The following is a 14,154-nucleotide window of genomic DNA, read 5'->3' on the forward strand; positions in this document are numbered from 1 at the left end:
CCGAATTCGAAGGCCTCAAGGTTGTCAAGTATGCATTGACGTCACTTGCGTGATGCAAGCAGAGAAACATTTTGCCGCTTTTCCACGACACCCGCACACGCTCTTCCTGCCTCCGTCTCTGCCTCCTTCGCTCGCCGTTCGGGGATAATTGTGCTACCGTAACTGTAAACTCCACGGCGAGCCAAACCCCCCCCTCCCGTTGGCTCCATAAAGAGACGATTTTTGATGCAATATTTCTTTGTTGAGCACAGGGGCACCCCGACGTGTCTTATTTCATTTCATTTCATTTTTATTTATCTCCTTCATTGATGTGCATCTTTGATCGATAGACAATTATACCTCAATTATACATTTACACACCAATGCCTGAGAAGGCGCAGGATGAAGAAAAATCTTGTATTTTCCTGCCCCCTTCAACATAATACGTAGTCTTACTTAATGATATCATATAAACCAGTGGTCCCCCAACCACCGGACCGATTGGTACCGGGCCGCGCAAGAAATGTAATTAAAAAAAAACTAAAAAAAAACTTTTTTTTTTTTTTTTAAATTAAATCAACATAAAAAACACAATATATACATTATATATCAATATAGATCAATACAGTCTGCAGGGATACAGTCCGTAAGCACACATGATTGTATTTCTTTATGAAAAAAATAAAATAAAATAAAAATCCCCCCCCCCGGTCCGTGGGACAAATTTTCAAGCGTTAACCGGTCCCCAGCTACAAAAAGGTTGGGGACCACTGATATAAACCAACAATTTCATCCAAATATAACGAAAACAAACAAAAAAACACAACAAGTGCAAAACTTCATGAAGTACAAACCAAACAAAAAAAACAAAAGTAGTAATATATACCTCACGGGATGATACAAAACAAATACAAAACCAGGCAAAAAATAAGTAAAATAATAAATATAAAGCAAAATGTAAACACTTATGGCTGTCCATATGATTTTATTGTTCTGTCTTTATATATTTTTTCAATTGGAATATATTTTTACAATCTTTTATCTCATTGTAAAGAGAATTCCATAGTTTAACCCCCACCACTGATATACACATTTGTTTTAAAGTTGTCCTTGAATACTGATGTTGGAAATGACCTTTTCTTCTATGCTCTTCATTCTCACAAGTGATGACAAACATTTTTTGTAAATTTGCTGGTAATGTTTTACTTTTAGCCTTAAACATGACACATCATGTCTGTAACTTTACTAGCTCCTGTAATTTCAATAAACCCGAATTAATAAATAATATGTGAGTGTGTTCTAAGTAATCTACTTTATGAATAATCCTTATAGCTCTTTTCTGTAGTTGATACAGAGAAAGTTGCGGTGCACAAGCAACACAATTTGAAACGTCATTATACAACTAGACATGCTGAGGAGTACGCAAAATACCAGGGAGATGAGAGAGTGAACCGGGTTGCAAATTTTAAAAACCAGTCTACTGAGGCAACAAGATTTTGTCAAGAAAGCAAGCGAAAAGAGCGATGCAGCAGTCATGGTGAGTGAGATGGTTGCCAGGGCGGGAAAGCCATTCAAAGAAGGTGAATTCATTAAAAAGTGCATGTTAGATTTTTTTTAAGAAATCTTTTCTTGCGGCCCAGCCTCACCCAGTTTCTGCATCCAGTGGCCCTCAGGTAAATTGAGTTTGAGAACCCTGACTTTGGGGTTTAATGACAGCGCCACCATGTGGCGTATTTGTGATAAAAATAATAGCACATGGTTTGAGAACTTTTCACCCTTTTGTGTGCATCAGTTTAGGAGTAGAAGGGTTATCTTACACCAGTGGTTTGAAATGATTTTAAATTACCTTTCCTTTCTCAATAGTCATTTCATTACCTGAATTAAATGACTATAGAGCAGTGGTCCCCAACCACCGGGCCGCGGCCCGGTACCGGTCCGCGGACCGATTGGCACCGGGCCGTACAAGAATTTAAAAAAAATAAATAAATAAATAAATTAAATTTTTTTTTTTTTTTTAATGAAATCAACATAAAAAAAACAATATATACATTCTATATAAATATAGATCAATACAGCCTGCAGGGATACAGTCCGTAAGCACACATAATTGTATTTATTTATGTAAAAAAAAATAAAAAATAAAAAAAAAAAACATTTTTTTTTTTTTTAAATGACTATAGAGCGGTGGTCCCCAACCACCGGTCCGCGGCCCGGTACCGGTCCGCGGACCGATTGGTACCGGGCCGTACAAGAATTTAAAAAAAATTAAATTAAAAAAAATAAAAAAAAATTTTATGAAATCAACATAAAAAATACAATATATACATTCTATATCAATATAGATCAATACAGCCTGCAGGGATACAGTCCGTAAGCACACATAATTGTATTTATTTATGTAAAAAATAAATAAATAACAAATAAAAAATAAAAATAAAAATAAAAATAAAAAATTAAATACACCCCCCCTCCACCCACCGGTCCGTGGGACAAATTTTCAAGCGTTGACCGGTCCGCAACTACAAAAAGGTTGGGGACCACTGCTATAGAGAACTTGATCATATTTATTTACACAATTACATTTTAAAAACATGCACCATGTTGATTAGTTTGAGCACTGCTGCCACCCAGCTGTAGGTTTGTGTATCGTCCAAGCATGACCGAAGACACCGCGATACCTGGCTCTCGCCCACCCCTACAGAAGAGGAAGACGAAGACTAATGAATGTCATTTCTTATTGTTCCGCAGAAGATTCACTTCCTCTCATGGAAATTTACAGTGCATTCTACAGGGGCCACTTTCGGTCTGCAGCACTAACTCTTCCGAGACGCTACAATATACACCCCCCCCCCCCCCCACCCAAAAAACCCCACCCACCTCAACCTCCTCATGCTCTCTCAGGGAGAGCATGTCCCAAATTCCAAGCTGCTGTTTTGAGGCATGTTAAAAAAAATAATGCACTTTGTGACTTCAATAATAAATATGGCAGTGCCATGTTGGCATTTTTTTTCTCCATAACTTGAGTTGATTTATTTTGGAAAACCTTGTTACATTGTTTAATGCATCCAGCGGGGCATCACAACAAAATTAGGCATGATAATGTGTTAATTCCACGACTGTATATATCGGTATCGTTTGATATCGGAATCGGTAATTAAGAGTTGGACAATATCGGAATATCGGCAAAAAAGCCATTATCGGACATCTCTAATTCATTCATTCATTCATTCACCTGATCAGACCCCACAGTTTGAGTGTAGTGCCTCGCACAAACACAAACAAACACTTCATCCCTACACGGCAAAAACCGAAATCTAAGTAAGATGAAATATCTCAAATAAGGGTGATATTTGCTTATTTTCTGTCTGATAAGATAATTCTTCTCACTAAGCAGATTTTATGTTCGAGTGTTTTACTTGTTTGAAGGGATTTGGTCCTAAATGATCTCAGTAAGATATTACAGCTTGTTGCTGAGATGTGATGACCTATATTGAGTAAAACATGCTTGAAACTAGAATATCAACTGTTGCAAAGCTGTGTCATCAACACTCACGAGTATAAAACTACTTTTTTAAAGTAATCATTTCTTACTTCAAGCAGGAACAAAAAAATCATGATGTATGCATATCATTATGTCAAGATAATGGCACTAGCGTTTACTTCATTTAAGAATATTTTTCAACATATTGAGCAAAAAGGTCTCTTTTTTTTTTTTCGTACCAAGAAAAGTGCACTTGTTATTAGTGAGAATATACTTATTTTAAGGTATTTTGGGGTTCATTGAGGTTAGCTAATTTTACCTGTTTTGGAAAGTCTTGACAAGCCAACTTTTCTTGTTCTATTGGCGCATCATTTTGCTTAGTTCAAATAAAATACCCCTCATTTTGTATCATTTGTTCTTGTTTTTGAACACTGACTTTTTGCAGTGTAGTGCAGGACTAATAGACTCAAAAACTACGTCAGACTGTACAACTCCTCTCTGGGGGGGGGGGGGGGATACAAGGATGACAGGGGATGCAAAACAATAACATACACCCCCATTATTTATTGTTCACTTTTTAAATCATATCTCAATTCTGTACACTGCTGCTGGAATTTAAATGTTCCTGAGGGAACTCTCCAGAAGGAATCAATAAAGTACTATCTATCTATCTATGTATGATGCGGGTCCACTGACCTGCCTCTGGCAGCCCTCCACGATGATGAGCTTCTGCTGAGGTGACGTGCGAGCAAACACAATCTCGGTGTGGTTCTTCAGCAGGTCGTCCAGGTACTCGGCGCTCATGTGCTTGAGGTCGGAGCCGTGAACCACGCACGCCTTGGCGTCCCTGGGGGTCAACACAGTCAAGCCTCAGCAACAAGGTGGTGTTGTCTTTTTTTTTTTTTTTTGATGCGCACACCTCGGATTAACTTGGCTGAGAGGGATGTTGAGTCTTTCCGCGATGTCCTCCACGGTCTCGTTGCCCTCCGAGATGATCCCCACTCCCTTGGCGATGGCCTTGGCCGTGATTGGGTGGTCGCCCGTCACCATGATCACCTGAGCGCATCCATCACATGAACACGTCAAACGTATCACCGTGTATCTCGTCGGCCGCGACAAGCGAGCGCGAGCTGCGACGACGACGACGCCTCGGGGGCCCATCAGTCAGCCAAATGTATTGTGGTCGTTACAGCAGACAAGAATGGCATCGCTAGCTGTTAGCACTTAGCTGGCGTCAGGAAAAAATGACTTTGAGGCATTGAGGCGACGCCGCCGGAAAATGAAGAGCTCCTCAAACACTTTCAGCGATGAGCGTAGTGAAAAAATCTATACAAAAGTCTGTGGAAATTTGTAAACATTGACGATGACATCATTGCTAGCAGAGGGCCCATTTTTTCTGCGTTAATGGGCTACTGTAAAATCAAAATACAACAAGTACAAACCCCGTTTCCATACGAGTTGGGAAATTGTGTTAGATGTAAATATAAACAGAATACAATGATTTGCAAATCCTTTTCAACCCATATTCAGTTGAATATGCTACAAAAACAAGATATTTGATGTTCAAACTCATAAACTTTTTTTTTTTTTTTTCAAATAATAATTAACTTAGAATTTCATGGCTGCAACACATGCCAAAGTAGTTGGAAAATGGCATGTTCACCACTGTGTTACATGGCCTTTCCTTTTAACAACACTCAGTAAACGTGTGGGAACTGAGGAGACACATTTTTGAAGCTTCTCAGGTGGAATTCTTTCCCATTCTTGCTTGATGTACAGCTTAAGTTGTTCAACAGTCCGGGGGTCTCCCTTGTGCTATTTTAGGCTTCATAATGCGCCACACATTTCCAATGGGAGACAGGTCTGGACTACAGGCAGGCCAGTCTAGTACCCGCACTCTTTTACTATGAAGCCACATTGATGTAACACGTGGCTTGGCATTGTCTTGCTGAAATAAGCAGGGGCGTCCATGGTAACGTTGCTTGGATGGCAACATATGTTGCTCCAAAAGCTGTTTGTACCTTTCAGCATTAATGGTGCCTTCACAGATGTGTAAGTTACCCATGTCTTGGGCACTAATACACCCCCATACCATCACACATGCTGGCTTTTCAGCATTGCGCCTATAACAATCCGGATGGTTCTTTTCCTCTTTGGTCCGGAGGACACGACGTCCACCGTTTCCAAAAACAATTTGAAATGTGGACTCGTCAGACCACAGAACACTTTTCCACTTTGTATCAGTCCATCTTAGATGAGCTCAGGCCCAGCGAAGCCGACGGCGTTTCTGGGTGTTGTTGATAAACGGTTTTCGCCTTGCAGAGGAGAGTTTTAACTTGCACTTACAAATGTAGCGACCAACTGTAGTTACTGACAGTGGGTTTCTGAAGTGTTCCTGAGCCCATGTGGTGATATCCTTTACACATGATGTGGCTTGTTGATGCAGTACAGCCTGAGGGATGGAAGGTCACGGGCTTAGCTGCTTACCGGCAGTGATTTCTCCAGATTCTCTGAACCCTTTGATGATATTCTGGAGCGTAGATGGTGAAATCCCTAAATTCCTTGCAATAGCTGCTTGAGAAAGGTTTTTCTTAAACTGTTCAACAATTTGCACACGCATTTGTTGACAAAGTGGTGACCCTCGCCCCATCCTTGTTTGTGAATGGCTGAGCATTTCATGGTATCTACTTTTATACCCAATCATGGCACCCACCTGTTCCCAATTTGCCTGCACACCTGTGGGATGTTCCAAATAAGTGTTTGATGAGCATTCCTCAACTTTATCAGTATTTATTGCCACCTTTCCCAACTTCTTTGTCACGTGTTGCTGGCATCAAATTGTAAAGTTAATGATTATTTGCAAAAAAAAATGTTTATTAGTTTTAACATCTAATATGTTGTCTTTGTAGCATATTCAACTGAATATGGGTTGAAAATTACTTGCAAATAATTGTATTCCGTTTGTATTTACATCGAACACAATTTCCCAACTCATATGGAAACGGGGTTTGTATACAAATATACCGTATTTTCTGGACTGTAAGCCGCACCCATTAAATGTTCCTTTTTTTTTTTTTTTGGATGTATTAACCGCACTGGATAATCCACAGATGTATATTAGTACGTTGTGAAATTAGACATTTACATAGAATTATTTTGTATATGTTTATTTACATACTGTAATTGTTTCCAAACGGTGCCTGTAACACGGCGATAAAACGGCTGATCAAACAAAACAGAAAAGTAATTGAGGTCTTTATTCATCCTTTAGGAGATGAATAAGATTTTCTCTTTTTTTAATAAGGTTCAATATGAATGCAGCTGAGATAGGCTCCAGCACCCCCGCCCCCCGCCTCCGACCCCCCCCCCTACCCGCGATCGCGAACGGGACAAGCGGTAGAAAATGGATGGATGGATGTTTATCAGGATTCTTCCTTGTACTTTGTAAACACTTTGAGTATGGACAGTCTCTTAAAGTGGGGACGGCGTGGCGAGGTTGATAGAGTGGCCGTGCCAGCAGTCTGAGGGTTCCTGGTTCGATCCCCAGCTTCTACCAACCTAGTCACGTCCGTTGTGTCCTTGAGCAAGACACTTCACCCTTGCTCCTGATGGGTCCTGGTTAGCGCCTTGCATGGCAGCTCCCGCCATCAGTGTGTGAATGTGTGTGTGTGAATGTGTGTGTGAATGGGTGAATGTGGAAATAGTGTCAAAGCGCTTTGAGTACATTGAAGGTAGAAAAGCGCTATACAAGTATAACCCATTTACAATTTAAAGTGAATCATTTTAGTACATTGTTTGATTTCTTTGCTTAATCCATTCCATAATTTAGCTATACATAGATTTGTATAAGCCGCAGGGGTCAAAGCTTAGGGAAAAAAAGTAGTGGCTTATAGCCTGGAAAATATGCAATATACATTTTTGGCAACACTTTAGTATGCGGAACATATTTACCATTATTTAGTTGCTTATTAATTTAGGGTTAGGGTTGCGGTTGGGGTTAGGGTCGGGGTTGGGGTCAGGGTTTGGTATAGCGAAGCTAAAGATTAGAGAAAAAGAGTTGGTTAAGGTTAGGGTTAAGGGTTGGGGTTGGGGTTAGGGTTGGGGTCAGGGTTGGGGTTAGGTTTGGGGTTGGGGTCAGGATTAGGTATAGCGAAGCTAAAGATTAGACAAAAAGAGTTGGTTAGGGTTAGGGCTAAGGGTTGGGGTTGGGGTTAGGTTTAGGGTTGGGGTTGGGGTTATTGTCAGGGTCAGGATTAGCGTTGGAGTTAGGGTTAGGGAAGACTCTTAGTTAATGGCTTACTGCTTGTATAATAAGGCCATGCAGAATAAGGCATTAATAAGTACTTAATAATGACTAATTAAGAGCCAATATGTTACTAATTTGCATGTTAATAAGCAACTAATTAATGGTGAATATGTGTACCTTAAAATAAAGTGTTACCACATTTTTTTAATAAATAGCTCTGCAGAAAGGAATATAAGATGCACAACTCCAAGTTGTAAAGAGGAAAAAAACATTTACCCTAATTGAGGCTATAAGACTAATTGATTCCACACTTAGGAACTTTTTATTTTTCTTAATTCCATTAAGATCAATGATGGCGGCGAGAAACAATGTCGAATGTGGCACCTCGCTCTTCCGACATCTTTCGGTACACGTTGTCACCTGTGAGCCGAAAAAAGCGCTTCTTGATGAACACAGTTTGACGCTTCGCAGTCAAATGACACACCAGCTGTATGTGTTACATGTTTTTTCTTAAAGCGGTACACACATGGAGGCATGCAGTATCACACCTTGTGTTTCATAGTAAATTGATGCTTCAATATCGTTTGATCCATCACCAAGCAATATCATTATTGTTATCATTATTTTCTTGGAATAAAGACTTTCTTTAGGGAACACAATTGTATTGCATTTACCTAAAATACAAAGATAAATTAAAACAAAATAAAATCATCATCATAAAAAATACAATTCATAATTTATTTTTTTTCCAAATGCCCATCAATGGATCCTAAAGGGCAGGTGTGTCCAAAGTGCAACATGGGGGCACTGGCCCTCGGCATAAAACATGAGTTATTAATGAGACATATTATGAGATACACTCAGCTATAACACAAAGCTAAGATGTTTTTCACGGGGGTCAGTAATGGCATGCAGCTCTTTAGCGCCGCCCTATTGGCTCCCTGGAGCATTTTTAAAAAAGGATTGAAAATTTAAAAAGATGGGGGAAAAATATATATTTTTTGTTTTAGTATGTTTTTTGTTTGAGGACAAACATGACACAAACCTTCCCAATTGTTAGAAAGCCCACTGTTTAATATGTGTGTGTGTATGCTTCACTGATGAGACTATTTGGTGAACATCGTTTTGTCCTACCAATTTCGGCGGTTCTTGAACTCACCATAGTGTGGACTGTGACGCAACAGTTTGTTTACATGTAAAATCGTCCACTCCTTCTTTGTCTCATTTTGTCCACCAAAAGTTTTATGCTGTGCGTGAATGCACAAAGGTGCGCTTTGTTGACGTTATTGACTTGTTGGGAGTGCTAATCAGGCATATTTGGTCAGTGCATGACTGCAAGCTAATCAATGCTAACATGCTATTTAGGCTGTATGTACATATTGCATCATCATGCCTCATTTGTATGTATATTTGAGCTCATTTAACATCCTTTAATTTTATCCTCTTTGTATATAATTTAGTTTTGCATGTCTCATGACACATTATCTGGATGTAACATTGGCTGCATTTCAGATAGTTGTTTGTGTGCCATGTTGTTCCAGACCACAGCAAACATTACCTAGCTTGCCAAAGATTGTAATAAATCTCTTAAAAGAAAACAGCCTTAACTTGGACACACACATCTATACCTTTGGCCAATAAAAGCCAGTAATTTCCAGGAGTTATCTCACCTTCTGAGTAGCCTCTGATTTACTAATGGTTTCTAATGTGGTAAAAATGTAAATAAATACATTGGTAAATGCGTTATACTTGTATGGCGCCTTTCTACTACCTTTTTACCTACTCAGTGGCCTAGTGGTTAGAGCAGGGGTCGGCAACCCAAAATGTTGAAAGAGCCATATTGGACCAAAAATACAAAAACAAATCTGTCTGGAGCCGCAAAAAATTAAAAGCCATAATACACACAGATAGTGTGTCATGAGATATTAATTGAATCAAGATGACTTAAAGGAAGCTAATTCACCTCAAATATAGCTACAAATAAGGCATAATGATGCAATATATACATATAGATAGCCTAAATAGCATGTTAGCATCGATTAGCTTGCAGTCATGCAGTGACCAAATATGCCCGATTACCACTCCACACAAGTCAATAACATCAACAAAACTCACCTTTGTGCATTTATGCACAACGTTAAAAGTTTGGTGGACAAAATGAGACAGAAAAAGAAGTGGCATAAAACACGTCCGAGAAAGTCGGAAAAAGTTATACATGTAAACAAACTAAGGTGAGTTCAAGGACCGCCAAAATTAGTAGGACAAAACGGCGCTCCCCAAATACATGTTTAATATAAACAGTGTGCTTTATAACAATTAGGGAGGTTTGTGTCATGTTTGTCCTCCTACAGAAACCATATTAAAACGAAAAATATACTTTTTTCCCCCTCATCTTTTTACATTTTTCATACGTTTTTGAAAAAGCTCCAGAGAGCCACTAGGGCGGCGCTAAAGAGCCACATGCAGCTCTAGAGCCGCAGGTTGCCGACCCCTGGGTTAGAGTGAAGTGAATTGAAGTGAATTATATTTATATAGCGCTTTTCTCTAGTGACTCAAAGCTCTTTACATGGTGAAACCCAATATCTAAGTTACATTTAAACCAGTGTGGGTGGCACTGGGAGCAGGTGGGTAAAGTGTCTTGCCCAAGGACACAACGGCAGTGACTAGGATGGCGGAAATGGGGATCGAACCTGGAACCCTCGAGTTGCTGGCACGGCCGCTCTACCAACCGAGCTATGCCCGCCCTGAGATCGGTAAGTTGTGAGTTCAAACCCTGGCCGAGTCATACCAAAGACTATACAAATGGGACCCATTACCTTCCTGCTTGGCACTCAGCATCAAGGGTTGGAATTGGGGGTTAAATCACCAGAAATGATTCCTGGGTGCGGCCACCGCTGCTGCTCACTGCTCCCCTCACCTCCCAGGGGGTGATCAAGGGGACAAATTTCACCACACCTAGTATGTGTGTGTGACAATCATTGGTACTTTAACTTAACTTAACTTCTACTCAAAGCACTTTGACACTATTTCCACATTCACCCATTCACACACACACACACGCATTCACACACTGATGGCGGGAGCTGCCATGCAAGGCCCGAACCACGACCCATCAGGAGCAAGGGTGAAGTGTCTTGCTCAAGGACACAACGGACGTGACTAGGTTGGTAGAAGCTGGGGATCGAACCAGGAACCCTCAGACTGCTGGCACGGCCACTCTCCCAACTGCGCCACGCCGTCCCCAAAAATGTGTAGAATAAGTATTACATTTCTGTCAACGGAGGTTCGCTTCAGCCTGCGACACATAGTCATTTTGATAGTAGGCTATTATAGCTAATATAGACACTTTTTTGCTGCTCCAGACAGATTAGTTTGTTGTATTTTTGTTCCAATATGGCTCCTTCAACGTTTTGGGTTGCCGACCCCTGGTTTAGCACATATTGACCTACACTACCGTTCAAAAGTTTGGGGTCACCCAAACAATTTTGTTGAACAGCCTTCATTTCTAAGAACAAGAATAGACTGTCGAGTTTCAGATGAAAGTTCTCTTTTTCTGGCCATTTTGAGCGTTTAATTGACCCCCACAAATGTGATGCTCCAGAAACTCAATCTGCTCAAAGGTGCCATTTTGCGGTCCCTATACACACACCATAATAATACCCATATGTTGAATCAAAGTACGTCTGACTACGGTAGCCGTAATGCTCCGACAGTCCATCAAGCGGGGCGGCTTCGTAGCTTACCAAAGTCGTACTAAAACATTTTGACATATTTTTGAGCGCCGTGTGCAATGTTATATATATATATATATATATATATATATATATATATATATATATATATATATATATATATATATATATATATATATATATATATATATATATATATATATATATATATATATATATATATATATATATATATATATATATATATATATATATATATATATATATATATATACTACCGTTCGAAAGTTTGCGGTCACCCAAACAATTTTTTGGAATAGCCTTCATTTCTAAGAACAAGAATAGACTGTCGAGTTTCAGATGAAAGTTCTCTTTTTCTGGCCATTTTGAGCTACCACAAATGTGATGCTCCAGAAACTCAATCTGCTCAAAGGAAGGTCAGTTTTGTAGCTTCTGTAACGAGCTAAAGTGTTTTCAGATGTGTGAACATGATTGCACAAGGGTTTTCTAATCATCAATTAGCCTTCTGAGCCAATGAGCAAACACATTGTACCATTAGAACACTGGAGTGATAGTTGCTGGAAATGGTACCTATGTAGATATTGCACCAAAAACCAGACATTTGCAGCTAGAATAGTCATTTACCACATTAGCAATGTATAGAGTGTATTTCTTTAAAGTTAAGACTAGTTTAAAGTTATCTTCATTGAAAAGTACAGTGCTTTTCCTTCAAAGATAAGGACATTCCAATGTGACCCCAAACTTTTGAACGGTAGTGTACATCGGGTTGCGTTTAGCATCTTCGATGGATAACATTTATGGAAAAACACCCCATAGAAGGAGCCATAAGATACAGTAACCACACCTGTCAGTCATCCTAATGCGCAGACTGGGGCTTCAGAACATGGGCTGCCTATGAGCTCTGCATTACACCCACTGAGAGGACCACGTGACAGCCTTCACTTACATTTTCTCCCGCATCACATTGCGGAAAACTGTCAGCATGTATTGAAAGTGGCATGCGATTATTCACACCCGAGCTTTCAATGCTCCGACAAGTCACAATGTCTGCCATCAACCCACACACCTATTTGCATTCCTTCATGTCAAGGAAAAAAAAAAAAACAATTTCATCCCACAAAGCATAATGAAACGCGAGGATATACACGGTATATATGTACGGGGCAGGCGACGATCTCTCAGGGAGACGTTCGAGAGTTGATCATACGTCTCATCGGTATTTAAATGACGCCGCGGGAAACGGCTTCCCGGGTACGACGACGCCAAAAGTGATTCTGCGAGAAGCAATTACCTTGATGCCAGCCGAGCGGCATTTACCCACGGCGTCGGGCACAGCGGCACGCGGCGGATCAATCATGGAGATGAGGCCCAGGAAGCAGAGCTGCTCGGTGGGGAAGTTGGGGTCGTCGCTGTCGAAGGCGAATCCTCGGGGGAATTGGGACGAAGGAAGATTCAGGTGGCAGAAGCCTGCAAGAAGACGGGATGATTGTTGGGATGGAAAGTCACTCGGGCGACGCAGGCGGGAGGTTTAGGAAAAACATGAAAAAGTGCAACCGTCTTTCAGGATTCAGAGGATTGTTGATACTGGTGTTGTCTCGATACCAATATTTTTGTACCGGTACCAACATTATTTAGATACTTTTCTAAAGGGGACCACAAAAGATGGCATTATTGGCTTTATTTAGAGATGTCCGATAATATCGGCCGATATATGCGTTAAAATGTAATATCGGAAATTATCGGTATCGTTTTTTTTTATTATCGGTATCGTTTTTTTTGTTTTTTTTAATTAAATCAACATAAAAAACACAAGATACACTTACAATTAGTGCACCAACCCAAAAAACCTCCCTCCCCCCATTTCTTTCTGTTATCAATATTCTGGTTCCTACATTATATATCAATATATATCAATACAGTCTGCAAGGGATACAGTCCGTAAGCACACATGATTGTGCGTGCTGCTGCTCCACTAATAGTACTAACCTTTAACAGTTAATTTTACTCATTTTCATTCATTACTAGTTTCTATGTAACTGTTTTTATATTGTTGTACTTTCTTTTTTATTCAAGAAAATGTTTTTAATTTATTTATCTTATTTTACTAATTTTTTTTTAAAAAGTACCTTATCTTCACCATACCTGGTTGTCCAAATTAGGCATAATAATGTGTTAATTCCACGACTGCATATATCGGTTGATATCGGTATCGGTTGATATCGGTATCGGTAATTAAAGAGTTGGACAATATCGGAATATCGGATATCGGCAAAAAGCCATTATCGGACATCCCTAGCTTTATTTTAACAAAAAATCTTAGAGTACATTAAACATATGTTTCTTATTGCAAGTTTGTCCTTAAATAAAGTAGTGAACAAACAACACAACTTGTCTTTTAGTAGTACACTACCGTTCAAAAGTTTGCGGTCACATTGAAATGTCCTTATTTTTGAAGGAAAAGCACTGTACTTTTCAATGAAGATAACTTTAAACTAGTCTTAACTTGAAAGAAATACACTCTATACATTGCTAATGTGGTAAATGACTATTCTAGCTGCAAATGTCTGGTTTTTGGTGCAATATCTACATAGGTGTATAGAGGCCCATTTCCAGAAACTATCACTCCAGTGTTCTAATGGTACAATGTGTTTGCTCATTGGCTCAGAAGGCTAATTGATGATGAGAAAACCCTTGTGCAATCATGTTCACACATCTGAAAACAGTTTAGCTCGTTA

The 14,154-nt window shown here is 39.7% G+C and overlaps 1 protein-coding gene across 3 annotated transcripts in view; it reads right to left on the minus strand.

Moving 5' to 3' along the window:
* The window catches only part of atp1a2a (ATPase Na+/K+ transporting subunit alpha 2a), a 180,544-nt gene that overhangs the window by 45,941 nt on the left and 120,449 nt on the right, over positions 1 to 14,154 (minus strand). For all 3 annotated transcript variants that reach the window (XM_062023159.1, XM_062023160.1, XM_062023161.1), the window contains 3 exons: positions 12,711 to 12,886; positions 4,380 to 4,516; positions 4,157 to 4,307 (listed from right to left, as the gene is read on the minus strand). In XM_062023159.1, the coding sequence (XP_061879143.1) occupies positions 4,157 to 4,307; positions 4,380 to 4,516; positions 12,711 to 12,886 (464 nt within the window). The remainder of the gene's footprint in view (positions 1 to 4,156; positions 4,308 to 4,379; positions 4,517 to 12,710; positions 12,887 to 14,154) is intronic.

This window comes from Entelurus aequoreus, linkage group LG16 (assembly GCF_033978785.1).
Source record: "Entelurus aequoreus isolate RoL-2023_Sb linkage group LG16, RoL_Eaeq_v1.1, whole genome shotgun sequence".
NCBI lineage: Eukaryota > Metazoa > Chordata > Actinopteri > Syngnathiformes > Syngnathidae > Entelurus > Entelurus aequoreus.